General features: G+C 42.0%; 1 protein-coding gene across 1 annotated transcript in view; it reads right to left on the bottom strand.

Annotated features, from left to right (window-relative positions):
• Positions 1 to 17,859, bottom strand: part of SASH1 (SAM and SH3 domain containing 1) — a 178,009-nt gene that overhangs the window by 85,671 nt on the left and 74,479 nt on the right. The window contains 3 exon segments of the mRNA XM_030556531.1: positions 844 to 884; positions 14,966 to 15,015; positions 15,136 to 15,186. Of these exon segments, the coding sequence (XP_030412391.1) occupies positions 844 to 884; positions 14,966 to 15,015; positions 15,136 to 15,186 (142 nt within the window).

The following is a 17,859-nucleotide window of genomic DNA, read 5'->3' as shown; positions in this document are numbered from 1 at the left end:
AACTTCAGCATGTAACTTTACCAAGAAAGAAAAATTCCCCAATTTTTCTCATTTTCTGAATTTGATCAGTACAAGAATTGAGCTAATCTAGCTATCTAAAATAAATGTACATTCTTTGGCATCAAGGATGATTGTGGAGAATTGAGATAAGTTACCAAGAGGCATTTTCTGAATTATAAAACACAGATCCTTTTGTGTTCTTGTTGACATTTAATTGTTTCTATCAAGCCTTGCAGTATCTTTGCAGCATTTTGTTTTTTATTCTCTTTAGTTATTCTGTGACTCCTGCCATTTATTTGTTTTCTAGCTTTCTCGGTTTAAATCGGGTGTAGGTAGCCTCAGAAGGAATAAAAACCAAAAACCCTCAGCAAAAACCTCAGGATTTTATAGCTGTAGCTAATGAGTACCAGAGCTAGTTCCAGGTACAAGACGGCAGTCTGAAAAATAAGCTTTGAAATACAAATACATCATTTAAAAACAATATGAAGTATCTCAAAAATTAAGGGAAAGAGGCTGGCAAATTATGCCTAACGATTTGAAAGTTAGTGCGGGAGGTGGCTTGAAGAAGGCAAATGGACAAACCAGCAATGATCTAACATTCTAGGATTTGCAACTCACAAGTTGCATATTTACAAAATGACAGTATTAGCTGGACTGGACCTGTCTGCCACTTGTAGATGCTGCACCTCATTTTTCAAAGGTGTACCCCTCCCCCAAAACTTCCACAAACTTCAGTTAGGATTGTCAGTACTCAGCATTTCTGATAATCGCACCCAACATACACAAAACTTTAAAGAGATGTAAGAATTAAACAGAGGGAAACATGAAATGAAACATACTGACCTACAGAGCTTTCTTCAGAGCTTGATTTATGAAGGGAAAGCCTAGAACACAAAAGAAAAATGGACTAATTATTGCAGAGTTCTCACGCCTCCTGGGAGCTCTCTGATTATGGTAAATTGTGGTTTCAAGCGAATGCATCAGCAAATATTTTCCCTTCTTTTTCTTCTAAATGTAGCTTTTGACAGTCTCTCAGCTCTGATCGCAATAGTTTGACCACATTAACTCAGTTCCTCTTTGAAAACCCTGAAACAAGTTTTTTGACCAAGACAGACAAATATGCATTTAAAGCCCCACAATTACGTCTAAGGGATCATAAGGATCCCGATTCACATATTTTTCTTCTTCTATATAATAATAAAGTAGCATTCTGACTAGTTTAGAAGCTGTATGTCTGTGATCCTGTATTCATTTAGACTGTTAAGTTGTTTAAATGACAGTACATATAACTCTTTGCACTTCTATAGCGCCTTTCATTTTACGAGCACAAAATGCTTTATAACTACAGTAAAAGCTGTTTTATCTGGCATGTTGGGGAGATAGGGGGTGCCGGTTAACCAAGAGGGAAGGAATTTGGGTGTGGGAGGGGGTGCGGGGCTGGGGCACAGGAGAGGATGCAGGCTCTGGAAGGAAGTTTGGAAGCGGGAGGGGGCTCTGGACAGGGGGTTGGGATGCAGGAGGGGCCTCAGGGTGCCGGAACCAGGGGGCACTCACCTCAGGTGGCTTCACGCAAGCGGCAACCTGTCCTGGCTGCTCCTAGGTGGAGAAACTGCTACGGAGACCCTGCACACTGTCCCCGCCCCACCCCAAGCGCTGGCTCTCCAGCTCCCATTGGCCGGGAATGACGGCCAATGAGAGCTGCAAGGGCAGCACCTGGGCAGAGGAAGCACACAGAGCTGCCTGCTGCACCTCGGCCTAGGAGCAGCCAGTACAGGTAGCCGCTTGCAGGGAGCCGCGTGAATCCAGGTGGGGAGCCTGTCGGCCCTGCACCAAACAGACTGTACAGCAGACTTTCTATGAAGATCAGAAATGCTGGTTTAGAGAACTTTCCAGTTAGCACAGAGCTGAATAACACAGCTTTTACTGTACTCATTAATTAAACCCTCACCATACCATTGTGAGAGAGGGAACTAGCATTTCCCTGACTTTACAGATGAGAAACCAAGGCACGGAAAAGCTAAGTGTTTGCCTCAGATCACACAGGATGTCTGCGGCAAAGCTGATCATAAGTCATTCTCCTAACTCCCAGCATGTGCTTTACTATTACTTCCTCACTTAAAATCCAGCTAAAAGGACTTACTTTTTAGCCCATATTATGTAAGAATATCAGCCAAAGCAATGAGTAACTCTCATTTGCTTAGTTTTTAAGTCCATGAATAATAGTTACTGAACTTTGCAAAGTTCTCTGAAATCTTCAGATGAAAATCTCTATCTAGGCATCTGAAGCAAAGCCCATTTAGGTCAATGAAAATATTTCTGTTGGCTTCAATGGCCTTTGGATCACACACTCAGTGCAGGCCATTATTAGTGTGATTATGTGTGCATAGTGCTCTATTACATTATATTATACAATAATGCCTGATAATACAATGCCTATGTTGTATCTATGCAAATAAAAACATGCATATTTCAATCTATGAAAAAAGCCACAAAAACAATCCCCTCCACCCCCAGTTTTACAAACCAAGGTTTGTATACAGTACATGGCATACTCTATGTACAGCATTCAGAATGGTAGCCATGTTAGTCTGTATCAGCAAAAAGAACAAGGAGTCCTTGTGGCACCTTAGAGACTAAAATTTATTTTGGGCATAAGCTTTCATGGGTTTGCAACCACCATCTTTTCATGTACTATGTATATATATCTTCCTACTGTATTTTCCACTCCATGCATCTGATGAAGTGGGTTTTAGCCCAAAAAAGCTTATGCCCAAATAAAGGTGTTAGTCTCTAAGGTGCCATAAGTACTCCCCATTGTTTCTACTTACAGTAGAACCTCAGAACTACAAACACCTCAGGAATGGAAGTTGTTCGTAACTGTGAACAAAATGTTATGGTTGTTCTTTCAAAAGTTTATAACTGAACATTGACTTAACACAGCTTTGAAACTTCGCTATGCAGAAAAAAAATGCTGCTTTAAAACATCTTAAATGTCTTTCTTTAAACTCCTTCCCCCCTTTTTAAGCAGTTTACATTTAACATTGTACTGTACTGTATTATATTTGCGTATGTGCATGTGTGCGTGCGTGCTGCTTGACTGCATCCTTTCCAAACGAGCTGTATGGTTGACTGGCCAGTTCGTAACTCTAATCTTTGCAACTCTGAGGTTCTTCTGTATTTCCTTTTTGTCTGAATTTCCCATGCTCTTCTGCATTTTCTTGGGTTCCCAGCAGAGGGCACCACAGAGTTTTTGATCAATTCAGAAAACCTCTGACAGAAAACTTTTGTTTGTTTCATACCAATTCACAACGTAAACAATCCAAGCAATTACAGGGTAGCATTTTGTAAGCATGAAAATCATGCTCATCAATTTGAAAAGACATCATTAAAGGGAAAATGAGACAGCATGAAGTTTAGTTTTGATTCAGTAATTCATCCGAGCAAAGAGAGGCTGGCACAGCAGAGCTGTGAAATGCCATCTCCTTTCTACTTCAGTCTGATTAGAAATGTAATCCGGCACAAACGGCAAACCAGCTGATGCAACCACATTCCAGATTTGGACTGCACCAGGTGGAAGGGGGCATTTGTTGATATCCTTGCTGATGAAGTTTACTCTTGGATGGGACAACTTCTAGGGAGAAAAATTAAATAACTAGGTGGCTCACAGCACTTGCAGTCAAATATTTGGTTCTCAGGAAAGAGCTTGAACAACAGGCACAGGAGGAAAGTTCAGTCCCTTTAGATTCTGAATGAAATACTAGCCTCACTGAAGTCAGTGACAAAACTCCCATTGACTTCAATTGCTAATGGATTTCTAATGTAACAATGGCAGTGGCATTTCCTAAACAGCATCACTCACTCATTCCTCGATCCCAAACATAAAGCACACAGATCTTTCTATGAGCGCAACATCAGAACTTGGCTTTCAGCCTCTCTGATAAAAGAACTAACCTTGTTACCTTTTTGCTTTCTTTGCATGGACTTCAGCATCCAGCAAATACTTTAGTGAATTCAGTGCTCATGGAAGGTGCCAAACTGACATCCCTGGAAAACGAAGTCCTATTTATTATCAGAACAGGAACACCGGAGGCCGAGCCATGAAAGCTTCTCCATGCTGCTACACCATGGCAGCTCTGCCTTGAGCCAGAGAGACCATTTCTTGTGGCGAGAGGGTTGTTCAGCCTCCAAATCTATATTACTCCTCTTCTTCACCGCCAAAGCTGCCAACCGGGATGCAAGTATGTACCAGGTGTGGTGTTGGTGATGTGGGCATCTGTTCACTAGGGACTGGCCCACCAACTCACTTCATATCAACTACCAAAGCCTTGCAGCAGCAATCTTTGGATGTTCCTGGGCTAGATATAGTGACGGAGGGGAGATGTCCATACCAAGCAGGCCAATATCTAATTTGTAACTCTGACTTGGGGAGAAGGGGGGGAAAGATACTGAGTATTGTCCTAGGATGCAAATTCCTGGCACCAGACAAAGCAAAGAGATAATACTTAGGTAGAAGGTCAAACATGTCCATTCGTCATTTAATGCATTCTCTAATTCTGAAGTCTTCCATCTCTGGGCTGACCTTGAAAATACTAACAGCTTATCTTACAAGATGGAAAAGTAGAGTATCCAATAAGACAAGGCACTTGCCTGTAAGTTCTCCCAGACAACTTTGATTTATTTATTTATTTATTACCAAGGATATAAAAACACCAATTGTTTTACTTCTTACATGTATGGTGAAAGATTCCATAAGCCCTCAGAGATGGTTTGTGTTTGATTTGCCAAATATACTTCCTTACTGTGTTAAAGCTGCACCTCCTCTGTGAACGTGCGCTGAAAGTGATTTGTGTTCTTCCATTCATAGACTGATAACTTGTACTGAAAGTTAATGATGCAGTGATACTTGGCAGAAGTTTCAGCACTGCATGTCTGAAAGGCAGCCAAATGCCATTACTCTACTGAGGAGGCCTTCAGTTTTGTTGTGCTCTGATGTACAACTTCATTAGTCAGCTTCCATATGAAATGTATTCTGTCACAGCATATACCTGAGAAATCTATGGATCTAGCTTCAGACAAGAAGGATATATTGCCAAGTATATTCCACAAAGAGGAGAGACAGGGTGGGTGAGGTACTATCTTTTATTGGACCAGCTTCTGTTGAAGAGAGAAACAATCTTTTGAGCTTACACAGAGCTCTTCTTATAGAAGTATTTTCCAATCCTATGTAAGATAAAGTTCTGGATGTTTCTAAACTTCTATCTGTGAATCTCATAATTTCAAAACCATTCCTAGGCCTATTTTTAAGACCCTGTGGGCCTGAGACGTGGAAACAAATTAAAACCTGCCTCAGAATAGGTTAAAAATGAAGGCTACTCTTTGGATGCAAAGAACATGTTTGCTACATACCTGTTTTGCAGAAATGATATGCTCCAACGGATTTATGTCTTGCGTACATAGAGTTTTAAACATATCATGGAAACACCAGCTGTACCAAAGCTACCACCAGGACTTATCCTGTTATTAAACTGCAGCAGATGGCAATACTATATCTATACCTATCTGTTTGCACATTCCATGCCCTTCTTTTCAAGCCCTAGAGCAGTGATGGGCAACCTGCGGCCTGCGGGTCACTCGTAGCCAGTCAGGGTAATCTGTTGGCAGGCCACCAGACAGTTAGTTTACATTTGCACAGCCGTCCGCAGTTCCCAGTGGCTGTGGTTTGCCGTTCCTGGCCAATGGAAGCTGCGGGAAGTGGTGGCCAGCACGTCTCTGCGGTCAACGCTGCTTCCCACAGCTCCCATTGGCTGGGAACAGCAAACCACAACCACTTGGAGCTGGGCGTGGCCACGCAAATGTAAACGAACTATCTTGCAGCCGACCAGCGGACTACCCTGATGGGCCATTGCCCACCACTGCCCTAGAGGTTGTGCCACCAAGACATCCCCCTATGACCAGAGATCAACACAGGCTAGTTGAACAAAATATCTACTTAGAAAATGAGCTTTTTTACAGCTCTATTAAACTAGGTAGGCTACAATTTTCCCTATTAACTGTGAGCTGATTTTGTTCTTAGATAGGAAAGCACCAGGGCTTACCTTGCATACACAGTGGCTGATTTTACAAGACACAGTCCATATGTGCCCGGAGATGTGAAATAGCCCTGAGCTGGACTATTACAGAATTGGAAAGGGAAACAAATGACATCATGTGCTGCTTTTATGAATGTGAAGTTGGCTTTCAAAAGCCCATCATTCTCAAAACAAATCATAACAGAGGAGCAGAGAATGAAGTGATTCTGACCGGCTTTTATTTTACCTTAAACATTATAAATGCAGGTAAGCTTTAAAACATGGCCACATCTTATTTATGGGACGTAAAATCCACAGATGTCCAATGCAGTCCAAAAAATGAAACCAACCATTATGATCTTCAATAAATTGATACTGGCCCTCTTAACTCTAGTCAATAACTATTTACAACCCTTTTGGACTGGATGGTTCAGGATGTGATTTTGGACCTAAAAATATTATTCACATTTGGGTTGCTGACTAAACCAACACAAAAGCCTTTGCATGCTCCTTTGGAAGGCCATTTGGTTATCTGTATGTATTATATAGGGCCAAGTCACAATCAGTGTGAAAACTGACATCTTTATAACTGTTACCGACTGAACACAAGGTAATTTATCTAACGGGGCTAGCATAGAGGAGGAAAATGGGCCTTTAGTTTCTTATCAAATTTGCATGGACCTGAAGGGAAAGCAAGGCTACAAGGTTCTGACCTTCCTGGCATCAGTGTAAAGAGATAGAAGGCAAAGAGGTTCCATTCAATTATCTTCTCATTATGTTTCCATAGCAATGGTTCTTTAAGCAGGTCAAAACTTTCTCAGTGGAAACAAACATCAAGTTGTTATTTTTGTTCCCACCCCACCACAGCCAACATGGAACTAGCCACGTTGGTTCTACTAGTGCAGTCTGAACACGGCCATCTGCAGGGGATGTGATGTTTAGCAAGTTGCAAGAGCATGCACAGAAGGATCCATGCAAAGAGGCAGATAATCATCAGTTCTAAAACACTTCCAGAGCAGTGAGACAGGTGCAGTCTAACAAATGTGATGTTTCTCTGTATACAAAGCATGTTGGTCATTACATACTGCATTGAGTGGCTATGACAAGTTTTGGGCTCCTTTGAAAAATGTCCTTTTACAAAATTACCAGGATTGAAATCTTCTTCCAGCTGCTCAGAGACACACTGGTCGCACTTGTCACGTGTCACCGGCTGCGTTTGGCCGGCCTTTCACTCCTATTGTGAGTGTTATTGTGGGAGTTTCCTGCTCTGTTTCTCTTTGGGAAGCTATTTGCAGGCAGCACAAATAGTTTGGCTTCCACTGACTCTGGCTTCAAACAAGTTAACGTGGGGTCGTACACACATTCACTGACTCCTTTTGATTCTTGCAAGCACTGCATATAAAGACCTTTGATCTTAAATACTCCAGAAGTTTGGGAGATGAACTTCTCTCTCTCTCTCTCTCATATCTTTCCCTTGTAATTTCTAACCTACACAGTGGGAATTTATTCCGTCCTTAATTACGTGCGGCTATGGTGCCCTGGGTTTGTTTGGGTTTTTTATTGTTCTCCGTTTTTGTCCTCTTCCTGCTTCCCATCCCCACCAGTGTAGCTCTCCTGTTTCATCACAGATGAGCTCACAGTCATCTGCCACGGTTAATCTGGACACTGTGACAAGCTGCCAGAATTGAGTCTGACCAAATTTAAGCCAGCACAATGGGAATGTGACCTAGAGTGCTGATTTATTGACCCTTTTGCTTTCGGGGCTTGGCCTGGAGTCTGGAAGCTACAGTGGAAGAGGATTAGGAGGCTTGGTGCTAAGTATTACTGCCAAAGACCACTGGATTAGAGTACCACAGAGACCAGAGTTTGGGTCTTGTGTGTTATTTTGTATAAGGAGAGCATGTTTTAAAAGACTGCTGTTTCCACTAGGAAATGATATGGAACAAGACAGAACTGAACTCCAAGTGCTCTCCCAGCACTGCACTGAACTGGAGGTTTAATACCCAAGATGAATTTGAGTTTATACCACATAATGGCATCTGGGCTGAAAACTCTGCATACCCAGAGAAGCAAATCTTCAGCCTTTAAGAATGGATTAACTAATAGTGTCCCCCAAAGGGACGACACAGCCTGCAGATGGCTGCTTTTGTCATTGCTGCTCTGGTTTCTTTGATAACTTCACTGCATGCCTCGAGACTCAAGTAGCTTTCACAAAAAACAGCCCCAACACCATAAACCTCCTTCCACTGGCCGGAGAGCTGGCCACAGTGCATGGATTCCAAATGCGAGAAGTTCAGTTTAAGAGGCACGTACTAGACGCACACAGCACAACTGAGTTTTACATTTGTGAACAGCTGAAGCAGAGTTAAGGAGACAGCTGCTGAACGCACAGGGACTCCTATAAGCCGGAATGCCAAGCCCCTCAGAAATGTTACATCATGCAGCATGCACATGATACAAGCATTCCTGAATCCTCTGTTGGAGAGCTCAACCTCTCCCTAACTCCTGCCCTGTGACGCACGTCTTGAGGCTCAACTGGCAGAGAATATTTAAAATGCATTTTGCTGTAATCTGACAGATATGGGAACATGAATCACAACATATCTTCATTTTCTTGGTTAGAAGTGGTGTTGTACTGATGAATAATATCGCTCAAGAAGCAGTGAGTGATTTGTTGCATGATGGGACACTTCAGGACATCCACTGGGATGCAAAGATTTAGAACACGATGAGAATGTCAAAGAGGTGAGAAGTATCGGAGGGGTAGCAGTGTTAGTCTGGATCTGTAAAAAGCACCAAGAGTCCTGTGGCACCTTATAGACCAACAAATGTATTGGAGCATGAGCTTTCATGGGTGAATACCCACTTCGTGTAATGGAAATGTCCAGAGGCAGGTATAAATATGCAGGTAAGAACCAGTCTGGAGATAACGAGATTAGTTCAATCAAGGAGGGTGAGGCCCTCTTCTAGCCGTTGAGGTGTGAACGCCCAGGCAGGAGAAATTGCTTTCGTAGTTGGCAAGCCATTCACAGGCTTTGTTTAAACCTGAGCTGATGGTATCAAACTTGCAAATGAACTGAAGTTCAGCAGTTTCTCTTTGAAGTCTAGCCCTGAAGTTTTTTTTGCTGTAGGATGGCTCTCTTTACATCTGTTATTTCACTCAAAGTTATTGACCACCATTTTTACCCATCGGTAGTTTTTCTTCCTTCCCCACCCCTCTAACTGGAAGAATAAACTTACACACAGGGGACTGTGCCTCATTCTGCCTGTATGTGGTGCTCTTGCACTTGCCATCTACCCCCTACCCTTTCCGGAAGGCTCTCATATACACCACATTTAAAATACATAACAAGGCCAGTGCAGTGAATAGTGACAGCAAACAGATTTATTCCCCAAGGGGGAAAACAAATAACTTCCTTCTGCAACATCCCTGGATCTGCTAAAAACAGGATGAGAGACAGGATGCAGAAGCATGAGTTCAAGGGGAGTAGGGTTGGCCTGGATTTCCTGTCAAACATACAGAGCTCATCAGTCCATCATGCAGAGTCTTGACCGCTCAAATATGGGGACTGGGAGCTAATCAGAATGTTGGTTTCCATTGTTTAAAACACCATGTTTACAATGAGCAAACAACCTCTCCTTCCTCCGCCCCCAACCTCATTCCCCTGGCTTGAGTAAACTCCCCAAGAAAGTTGTCATCTTAGAGAAATAACAGCATTATTAGTACATATGATGAACCCGTGGTTTGACACATTACTGGCACCAAGAAGCAACAATAACCAAAGAATGGTTTTTTTGGGTATTTGGTCTTATATCAGTCATACTTTTAGTCAAAACCAAAATTCAGTTGTGTCTGAATGTGCCAGGAGTGCTGTTCAAAATGAAAAATATCAGTGCTGTATATAGAAGCATGCCACTATGCTGGAGTCAAGCTCAGACTTTACAATATTACACCAACATTCAATCTGACAACAATGCTGCAATTTGAAGGGTGTATGTGTGGAAATTAAACTTGACAGGAGAAAAACGCTACTATTAATGGAAAAAAAAGCACAAACATTTCTTGAGTATCATTTTCCATTGAGTTATTTGCAGAGTATTACAACCCTACAAAAACTGCATACTGATTCAATTTATAGAAGCAACTTATCTGAAAAACTCAACTGGTCATGAAGTTTAGAACTAGACTTGAACAAATGTGACTCTGCTTCCTATTTTTTAAATGATCATATTTCAGGCAGTTTTTAAACATATTGGGTATTACCAGCTATACAAGCAACACAACCCCACAAATCTCAGCAACCTCTCTGCTTTGTTTGGTACCATAAGGATTTTTCTGATTATGTTTTGCCCTGCAGTTTTCCTCCCCCTCACCCCCTGGTTTCCTTGTTACAGCCAATTTAATGGAATGAGCATTTTTAGTGCCATGGCAAACACATTTTACCCCCCCCCCTCTCTCTCTCTCTGTGTATTGAGCTAGAACAGTATGGACAGCAGCAACAGAAGCTTATACTTCCCCACACCTCTTGTGGAGGGACCATCACTACAGATGATAAGATAATTCAGTCTCCAGGCCCACAGAGCCCTCTTGCCTCTCTACTGAAAAGGAAGTTGCTATTAGTTTCATGCCCATCATCAGGGTGGATTCTGTGACCGTCAGACCCTTGTCCAATAGAAGGTAGACCGAGATTACCAACTTATTTCTACACAGGAACGAAAACAAGATATTTTGAAAATTGTAACAAACATCATGAGAGAGACCCTTCCCCCCACAATTGTCTGGTAGTTAGGGTACCGAATAAGGCAGAGCAGGGTTCTATAAATTGAATCAGTATGCAGTCCCCCACATCCCACACAGGTGCCCTCACCACTAGGTGAGAGTCAGTCTCTCTTTTCTCCCTTCCCTCTCCTCTGTTGGAACTGTTCCACTCAGTGTAAATAAAAATTTATTGGGTCAGATAGAGAGTGAGAGACTCACTATTACAGTTCAGTGGCTAGGGTAAACATTTTAAAGAAACAGAGTCAAGTTTCTGTTCTGAATCAAGCCAGAACTAGGTATCTCACATCCCAGGTGAGTGCCCTAAAACACCAAGCTGTTGGGTCTCTGACCAGAAATTCCATCCTGGACCTGAGAAACCTTTAATTGAAATTGATACATTTCCACAAAAAATTAAGTTTCAACAAATCGGCATTTTCTGATTAAAAATATTTCACCGAAAGATTCCTGACCGGTTGCAGTATGCGTTGCTGTGTAGATGAGCCATCAGAAGTGGTGCATCAGAGTATGTCTACACTGCAGTTAAAAACCTGTGGCTGTCCTGGGCCAGCTGACTTGGGCTTGTGGAGCTTGGGCTGTGGACCTGTTTAATTATGGTATTGATGTTTGGGCTTAGGTTGGCGGCTGGGCTCTAGGACCCTGCGAGGATCCCAGAGCTTGGGCTCCAGGTCAAACCCAAACATCTACACAGCAATTAAACAGCCCCTTAGCCCAAGTTTTGTGACCCCAAGTCAGCAGGCACAGGCCAGGCATGGGTGTCTAACTGCAGCGTAGACATACCCTTATGAACTGCCTGCATTCTCCAGAGTACTGCATCCTAACAGGCAAGACAAAAGAAAGCACATAGCTCAGATACATGAGACCTAAATAGAAAACTTATGAAGAAGAATCTAATTCAGTTTGTTGGCAGTAAGAAAAAAAAATCATTTTATGGACTAAACAGCTGGAAGAGGGTAATTTTCTTGCCAATGAATTCTGTAGTCTGCTTTCTACCTGCATGTAAGGCTATGTCTAGACTACTCGCCGTATCGGCGGGTTAAAATCGATTGCTCGGGGATCGCTATATCGCGTCTCATCTAGACGCGATATATCGATCCCCGAGCGTGCTTGTATCGATTCCGGAACTCCACCAACCCCAACGGAGTTGTGGAATCGACAGGGGGAGCCGCGGACAACGATCCCGCGCGGTGAGGACGGGTGAGTAATCCGACCTTAGATATTCGACTTCAGCTACGTTATTCACGTAGCTGAAGTTGCGTATCTAAGATCAATTTACCCCCGTAGTGTAGACCAGCCCTAACAGTGCTGAACTCATGAGACAATGCCACTCAACTAGGAGAATGAAACTAGCATTGATTAAGCTGTCATCTAAAAATGTAGGCTTAAATCACTTCTACCATGACTATTTTCCACTAATGTTTCTAGTCTGGCATCAAATGATCGTTACCCCTTTTACTCCTGGGGGAATTCTGCACCACTGTGCATGCTCGGCATTCATGTCCCACGGATATTTTTTTTTTTTCCCACAGAAGATACATTCTGCTGGAGAGGTGCTGCAGTTACACCTTTTGCCTGCCAGGGGCTGCTGTGGTGCCAGAACAGAGATAAGCCCTAGGTGCAGATGGGGAAGAGAAGAGGCTGTGTTTCTCACGGCACCCTGCCCACGTGGCCAGGTCAGGAGGCATGGGATATGAGGGGGGGCGGGGTGGACAGCATGGGGCACATTGGGCTGCTGGAGGGTCACATACTAGGGTTCAGATGGGCTAATGGGGGGACAGACTGGGGTGGGTCTAAATGGGAGTGGAGTGCAAGAACACATGGGAACAGGGAGTTGCTGAGTGGGGGTACAGAGCCACATTGTAAAGGGAGGTGCAGAGCCACATGAGAATGGGGTAGGGGAGTGCAGGGAGACTTGGGGACAGGGGCACATGCCAGACTGAATGAGAGAGGGTAGGAGTCAGGCAGGGTCTGCATGAGGGAGATTACCCAACTCCCTAACAATTCCCCCCTCACCCCCCACAAAAAAACAAAACAAAACCCTGTTCCATACTTCTCCCATCCACACCCAACAACCCTCCAAGTTCACTCCTAGGCTCCTTCCCAGCAATTACTTGACTCTCCCTCAGCTCCTCCATTACCCAGACTCCACTAAGCCTTTGCGCTGCTTCTAAGGGGCGTGGTAAATACGATTCTGTACTGTAGTTTAAATGAATTATTACTCAGAGTTCTGTATTAATATGCCCAGTAAGGAATCTATTTGTCGAAAAACATCCTGAATTGTCTGGTTATCTGTATTGTTACAGACATACTGGTTGACAGGTATTTTGAAATAAATTACCAAAATAATTGAAACTGTCATGATTATATTGTGTTATTTTGGCAAATAAACTATACAGAATTTTAAAATATTGTGCACAGAATTTATTTTTTGGCATAGAATTCCCCTAGGGAGTACTCTCTGCAATTTTCAGTCTCACATCAAACAGAAGGACCACATGCTTCAGGTTAAGTGTTTTATGACTGTGCAAATTCCCTGATGCAAAACTTCCTCTGTGACAATTTTACACATATTTGGATAGATTAAATCAGTTCTGTGCTTCAGCTCACACACACTCTCAAACACATGCGATTTCATTCATGCAATACTTTACTTTCCAAAGAATTCATCTGCATTTTCCATTTAAACTGAGAAGTGAAGTTATTATTCTTTCAGTTAAAAAACTAAACAAGCACTTTTCAGAATAAAACCACTCCAAGTATATTTATGTATGTCTTGCTTTCTTTTTATTCAAGGTATCTGTAGTTTAGCAGCTATACTGCAAGGAAATCAGAAGATCTGGATTCTATTCTCAGTCCTGCCAGCAGCCTGCTGGGTGACCTTGGACAAGTCACTCCACCCCTCTGTGCCTCCATTTTCCCATCTATAAAATGGGAATAATACGACTTCCTCTGTAAAGGGTTTGAGGTCTACGGCTGGACTAAGTAGTTATTACAGGAAATCTTAGATTGTCCCCCAGGCCACACTTATTCAAAGTTTCATAAGCGTGGCATTTTGGTTTAATAGAATAAAATGGAAGATAGGCAGGGAGATATCCTCAAAGTGGATACTGAGGCCATCTTTACACAAAGGAGATTTTTCAATAATTGATAGCACCAGTGGTTGCACGATTGGAGGCCCTACTGCTCTTGGGTCATTGGCTGCCACCACTTTAAATAATGGGTCACCAAAGTCTGTTCTGAGCACGACTAATGGAAACACTTAAAATGGTGACAACAGCTGGTATCCTGGTATCTCAACGAGGGCTCCCAACACTGCTCATACTGATGCAGATGAGCCTGTATGAGCAACAGTGGCAAATTTTTAGACAAGGAGACAAGGCCATAGTGTCCAGTTCTGACATACAAGTATCTCACTCGATATTCAAATGTGGGGCTGAAGTGTCCTATTAAAGCACCACACATTTGAAACGGGGCTCCCTGTGCATTTTCTTAACTAGCAGAGTTGGTATCTCACTAAGAAGCTGGAAATCCCTTGAAATACAGGGCTAGATGTTTTCATGCACTACTGCACATTACCCTTAGCAGCTGGAATTCCAGTTCTTGGGATAAAAGCAGAGAGGCACAGAAAATAGACAGACACATTGCAGCAGGACGGGTGGGGAGGGAAGAGACAGCAAACCAAAACCCATACAGCTCATACAAAGAAGTTTTTATTAGGACTGCTAAAATTCAAGTTGCTTTTAAATACCCATTTGCTTGGCACCTTCTTCAAAAGCACAACAACAAAACCATCAACTCACAAGAGGAGGAAAGTGGTTTCATTGCTTAACTCCTATTTCTGTTTTTGGAACTTTTATGTCTAGTCACACAAAAAAAGCTATTATTAAAAAAGGTAGATTTTAGTTTGCCGGGAAAATCGATGACACGTCTCACAACTGCCAGCCAACTTTGTTTACATTGCATGCATGCATACAAAGATACCAAGAGAAAAACACAGAAAAAGAAGAGGTGTCAGTTTTGTTTCCAATGGAGCATTCATCAGTTTAATATGAATTGGCTGATACATGTAAAAAAAACAAAACACTTAACAACCCTCTATTCCCCAACAGCCCAGACTTACTTTCTTTCACTCTCTGGTGTTGATACAGCACTACTGAGTCCAAGTGATTCCTGTAAGGGAAGATTCATTGCCATGAGTGCAGATAGAACAACCAGCTTTACCCAACTTGTGCAAAATATCAAATTAAAAAAAAATCCTAAACAAAAATAGATAAAAGTAATTGTGCTTACTTCAATCTGGGACCGCAGCTGTAGTGATGAGGGGCTGGCATCGGGTTTCTCCTAAAACAGAACAGATGTCAGGTTTATGCAACACCCAAACGAGGCAGCATTCTCCAGAAAAACAAATATGGAGTTAGAGGAGAAAAGAAAAAGGGGACATGAACATTGAAAAATTCCACAACCTTTCATAGAGGAAGCATTAAGCTTTCCAGTGGAATCGCTCTCTAAAGAAGCACTGAAATACTCAAGTAGAAGCCAATTTCATACTTATTATGATAAATGTAGCACAATGTAAGGCTTATATATAGATATGGGTTAAAATAATAATAAAGAAAACACACGAGTAGTCTTCAAGGGATAATCAACATTTGCCACATACTCCTACATGTGAACTGGCAACTTCCTGAGCTTTCTTTCCTCTTTCAGAGCCACCAGTCCCTTGTGATAATGTATGTTTACTTGCAGTATATCATTCAGCCACTAGATGTCTTCACATACAGCTCCCCAGATAGAGTGTGATCCTTGGTAAACAAGGGAGACAAAGCTGGAACTCAAGCTGGACGGAAGTCAGTCTGTGTTGACAGACTGCCATAGTTTTCTTTAATAAATGCCTCCTGTTTAACATAGCCTGTGCTGCAACTTATTGTGACATTCCCCACTTCTTCCCACCCTGAACTGCAACACACAGGATTAAGTATGGGCTTTAAAGGGGTTATGTTCTCATCAGAACCCTAAGATGAAATTAATTTGCTGCAACTATTGAAGAAAATTATTTGTGGACACAATACTGATGTTGAGTTTCAAGATTTTTTTTTAAACCAATTACAAAGGCATATATATGATCAGTAGATCAGGCCCATATTGTCCAATTTAAGATTTTATACCAATAATTTAAAGTGTACCTGTCATAAACAGATAGTTAAGGGTTAATGTTCTTTTACCTATAAAGGGTTAACAAGGAAACCAAACACCTGACCAGAGGACCAATCAGAAAACAAGATTTTTCAAATGTCAAGGGAGGGAAGTTTTGGGTGTGTGTTCTTTGTTCTTGGTTCGGTGGCCCTCTCGGCTCTGAGAGTGATCTCTCTATCTCCAGGCTTTCTAATCTTCTGTTTCCAAGTTGTAAGTACAAGGATGGTAAGACAATAGGTTTATATTGGTTTTTTTGTATTTACATGTGTGTAGTTGCTGGAATGTTTTAAATTGTATTCTTTTTGGATAAGGCTGTTTATTCATTTTTTTCCTTTAAGCAATTGACCCTGTATATTGTCACCTTAATACAGACTATTTTTAATGTCTTTTTTTCTTTCTTTTTTATATAAAGCTTTCTTTTTAAGACCTGTTGGAGTTTTTCTTTAGTGGGGACTCCAGGGAATTGAGTCTGCAGCTCACCAGGGGATTGGTGGGAGGAAGAAGTCAGGGGGAAAAAATCTCTTTGTGTTAGATTTACTAAGCCTGACTTTGCATATCTTCTGGGTGAGGGGAGAGAGAGATCAAATCTCTCGGTACTTGTGTTTCAAGGACTGGAAGCAGGGAATATCCTAGAGTCCCCAGGGTGGGAGAATCTGGGAGGAGGTAAGGGGGAAGGGAAGTGGGTAATTTCCCTTTGTAGTGAGACTCAGGGCATCTGAGTCTTGGGGTCCCCCAGGGAAGGTTTTGGGGAGACCAGAGTGAGCTAGACACTAAAATTTCTGGCTGGTGGCTGCAATATCAGATCCAAGCTGGTAATTAAACTTTGGAGGTTTCATGCTAGCTTCTCATGTTCTGAACTCTAAGGTTCAGATCTGAGTAGGACAGTTATGACAGTACCTGTTGCTAACAGGGGCTTAATCCTGCTCCCATTGAAATCAAGGGTAAAACTCCAGGTGGGATTGGGGAAAAGTTTGCAGTATGTCAGTGGAGGTAAATCTAACTGTTGGCGCCTTATTCATCTGAATGCTAAACAGTGGAGGAAAGCACTTTGCATGGCATGACTTTGAATCTTGGAACCAATTCTGGTCCCATTGAAGCCAGTGAGAGTTCTGCCATTGATTTCAATTAGTTGTTACTATACTCAAGGAAATCGCTACGGTCTAACAAGCAAATTAGATGACATACACTCAAACAAATCAAAGAGTGAAAAGACCAAGCATGTCAACTTGTTCATCCCTCAGTAAAGCAGAGTTGTCTTTTTATGGTCTATTATCCAATGCAATAGATAATCTGCTTTTAACTCTTTCCTATCTCAAAATAAAACTAGTTTCTATGTCCTTAGTCTAAAGATAAAGAAGGCAAATGTATCTACAGAAGAGAGTAATAAGAAAATGAGATTCAATTAAAAAATAAAAAGGAATTAATGTAAATTGACCTGAAATACTTTAGGGTTAATGCTTCCAGAAAATCCAGAACAAAAAACTCAATGCCACTCTTATAGAACTCATTCAAATGGAGACCAGCTTCTACTATTGGGGACTGTAGTATAACAGGACAGTTCCCAACCATATCACGGCACAATGAGAGACCAGTATTACATCAGACGATAGTCATGATCTACACAGGGTGTAACACGATATAGCATCTTTGTTATAACATGGTTTGGTCTATTCTATGCTGCTTGCCTTGGCTTTGTTATTTTAATATTGTAGACAGGGTGTAAGTGTCAGGATATAAAGGGGGCCAGACTCCAATGGAAAAGTCCTTCCATCTACTTTAATAGGAGTTGTTGGGGGTTCAGGACACTCTGCAAATGTAACA

This window comes from Gopherus evgoodei, chromosome 3 (assembly GCF_007399415.2).
Source record: "Gopherus evgoodei ecotype Sinaloan lineage chromosome 3, rGopEvg1_v1.p, whole genome shotgun sequence".
NCBI classification, from domain to species: domain Eukaryota; kingdom Metazoa; phylum Chordata; order Testudines; family Testudinidae; genus Gopherus; species Gopherus evgoodei.
The sequence above is the reverse complement of the archived record's forward strand: the minus strand, read 5'-3'. Positions and strand labels throughout refer to the sequence as shown.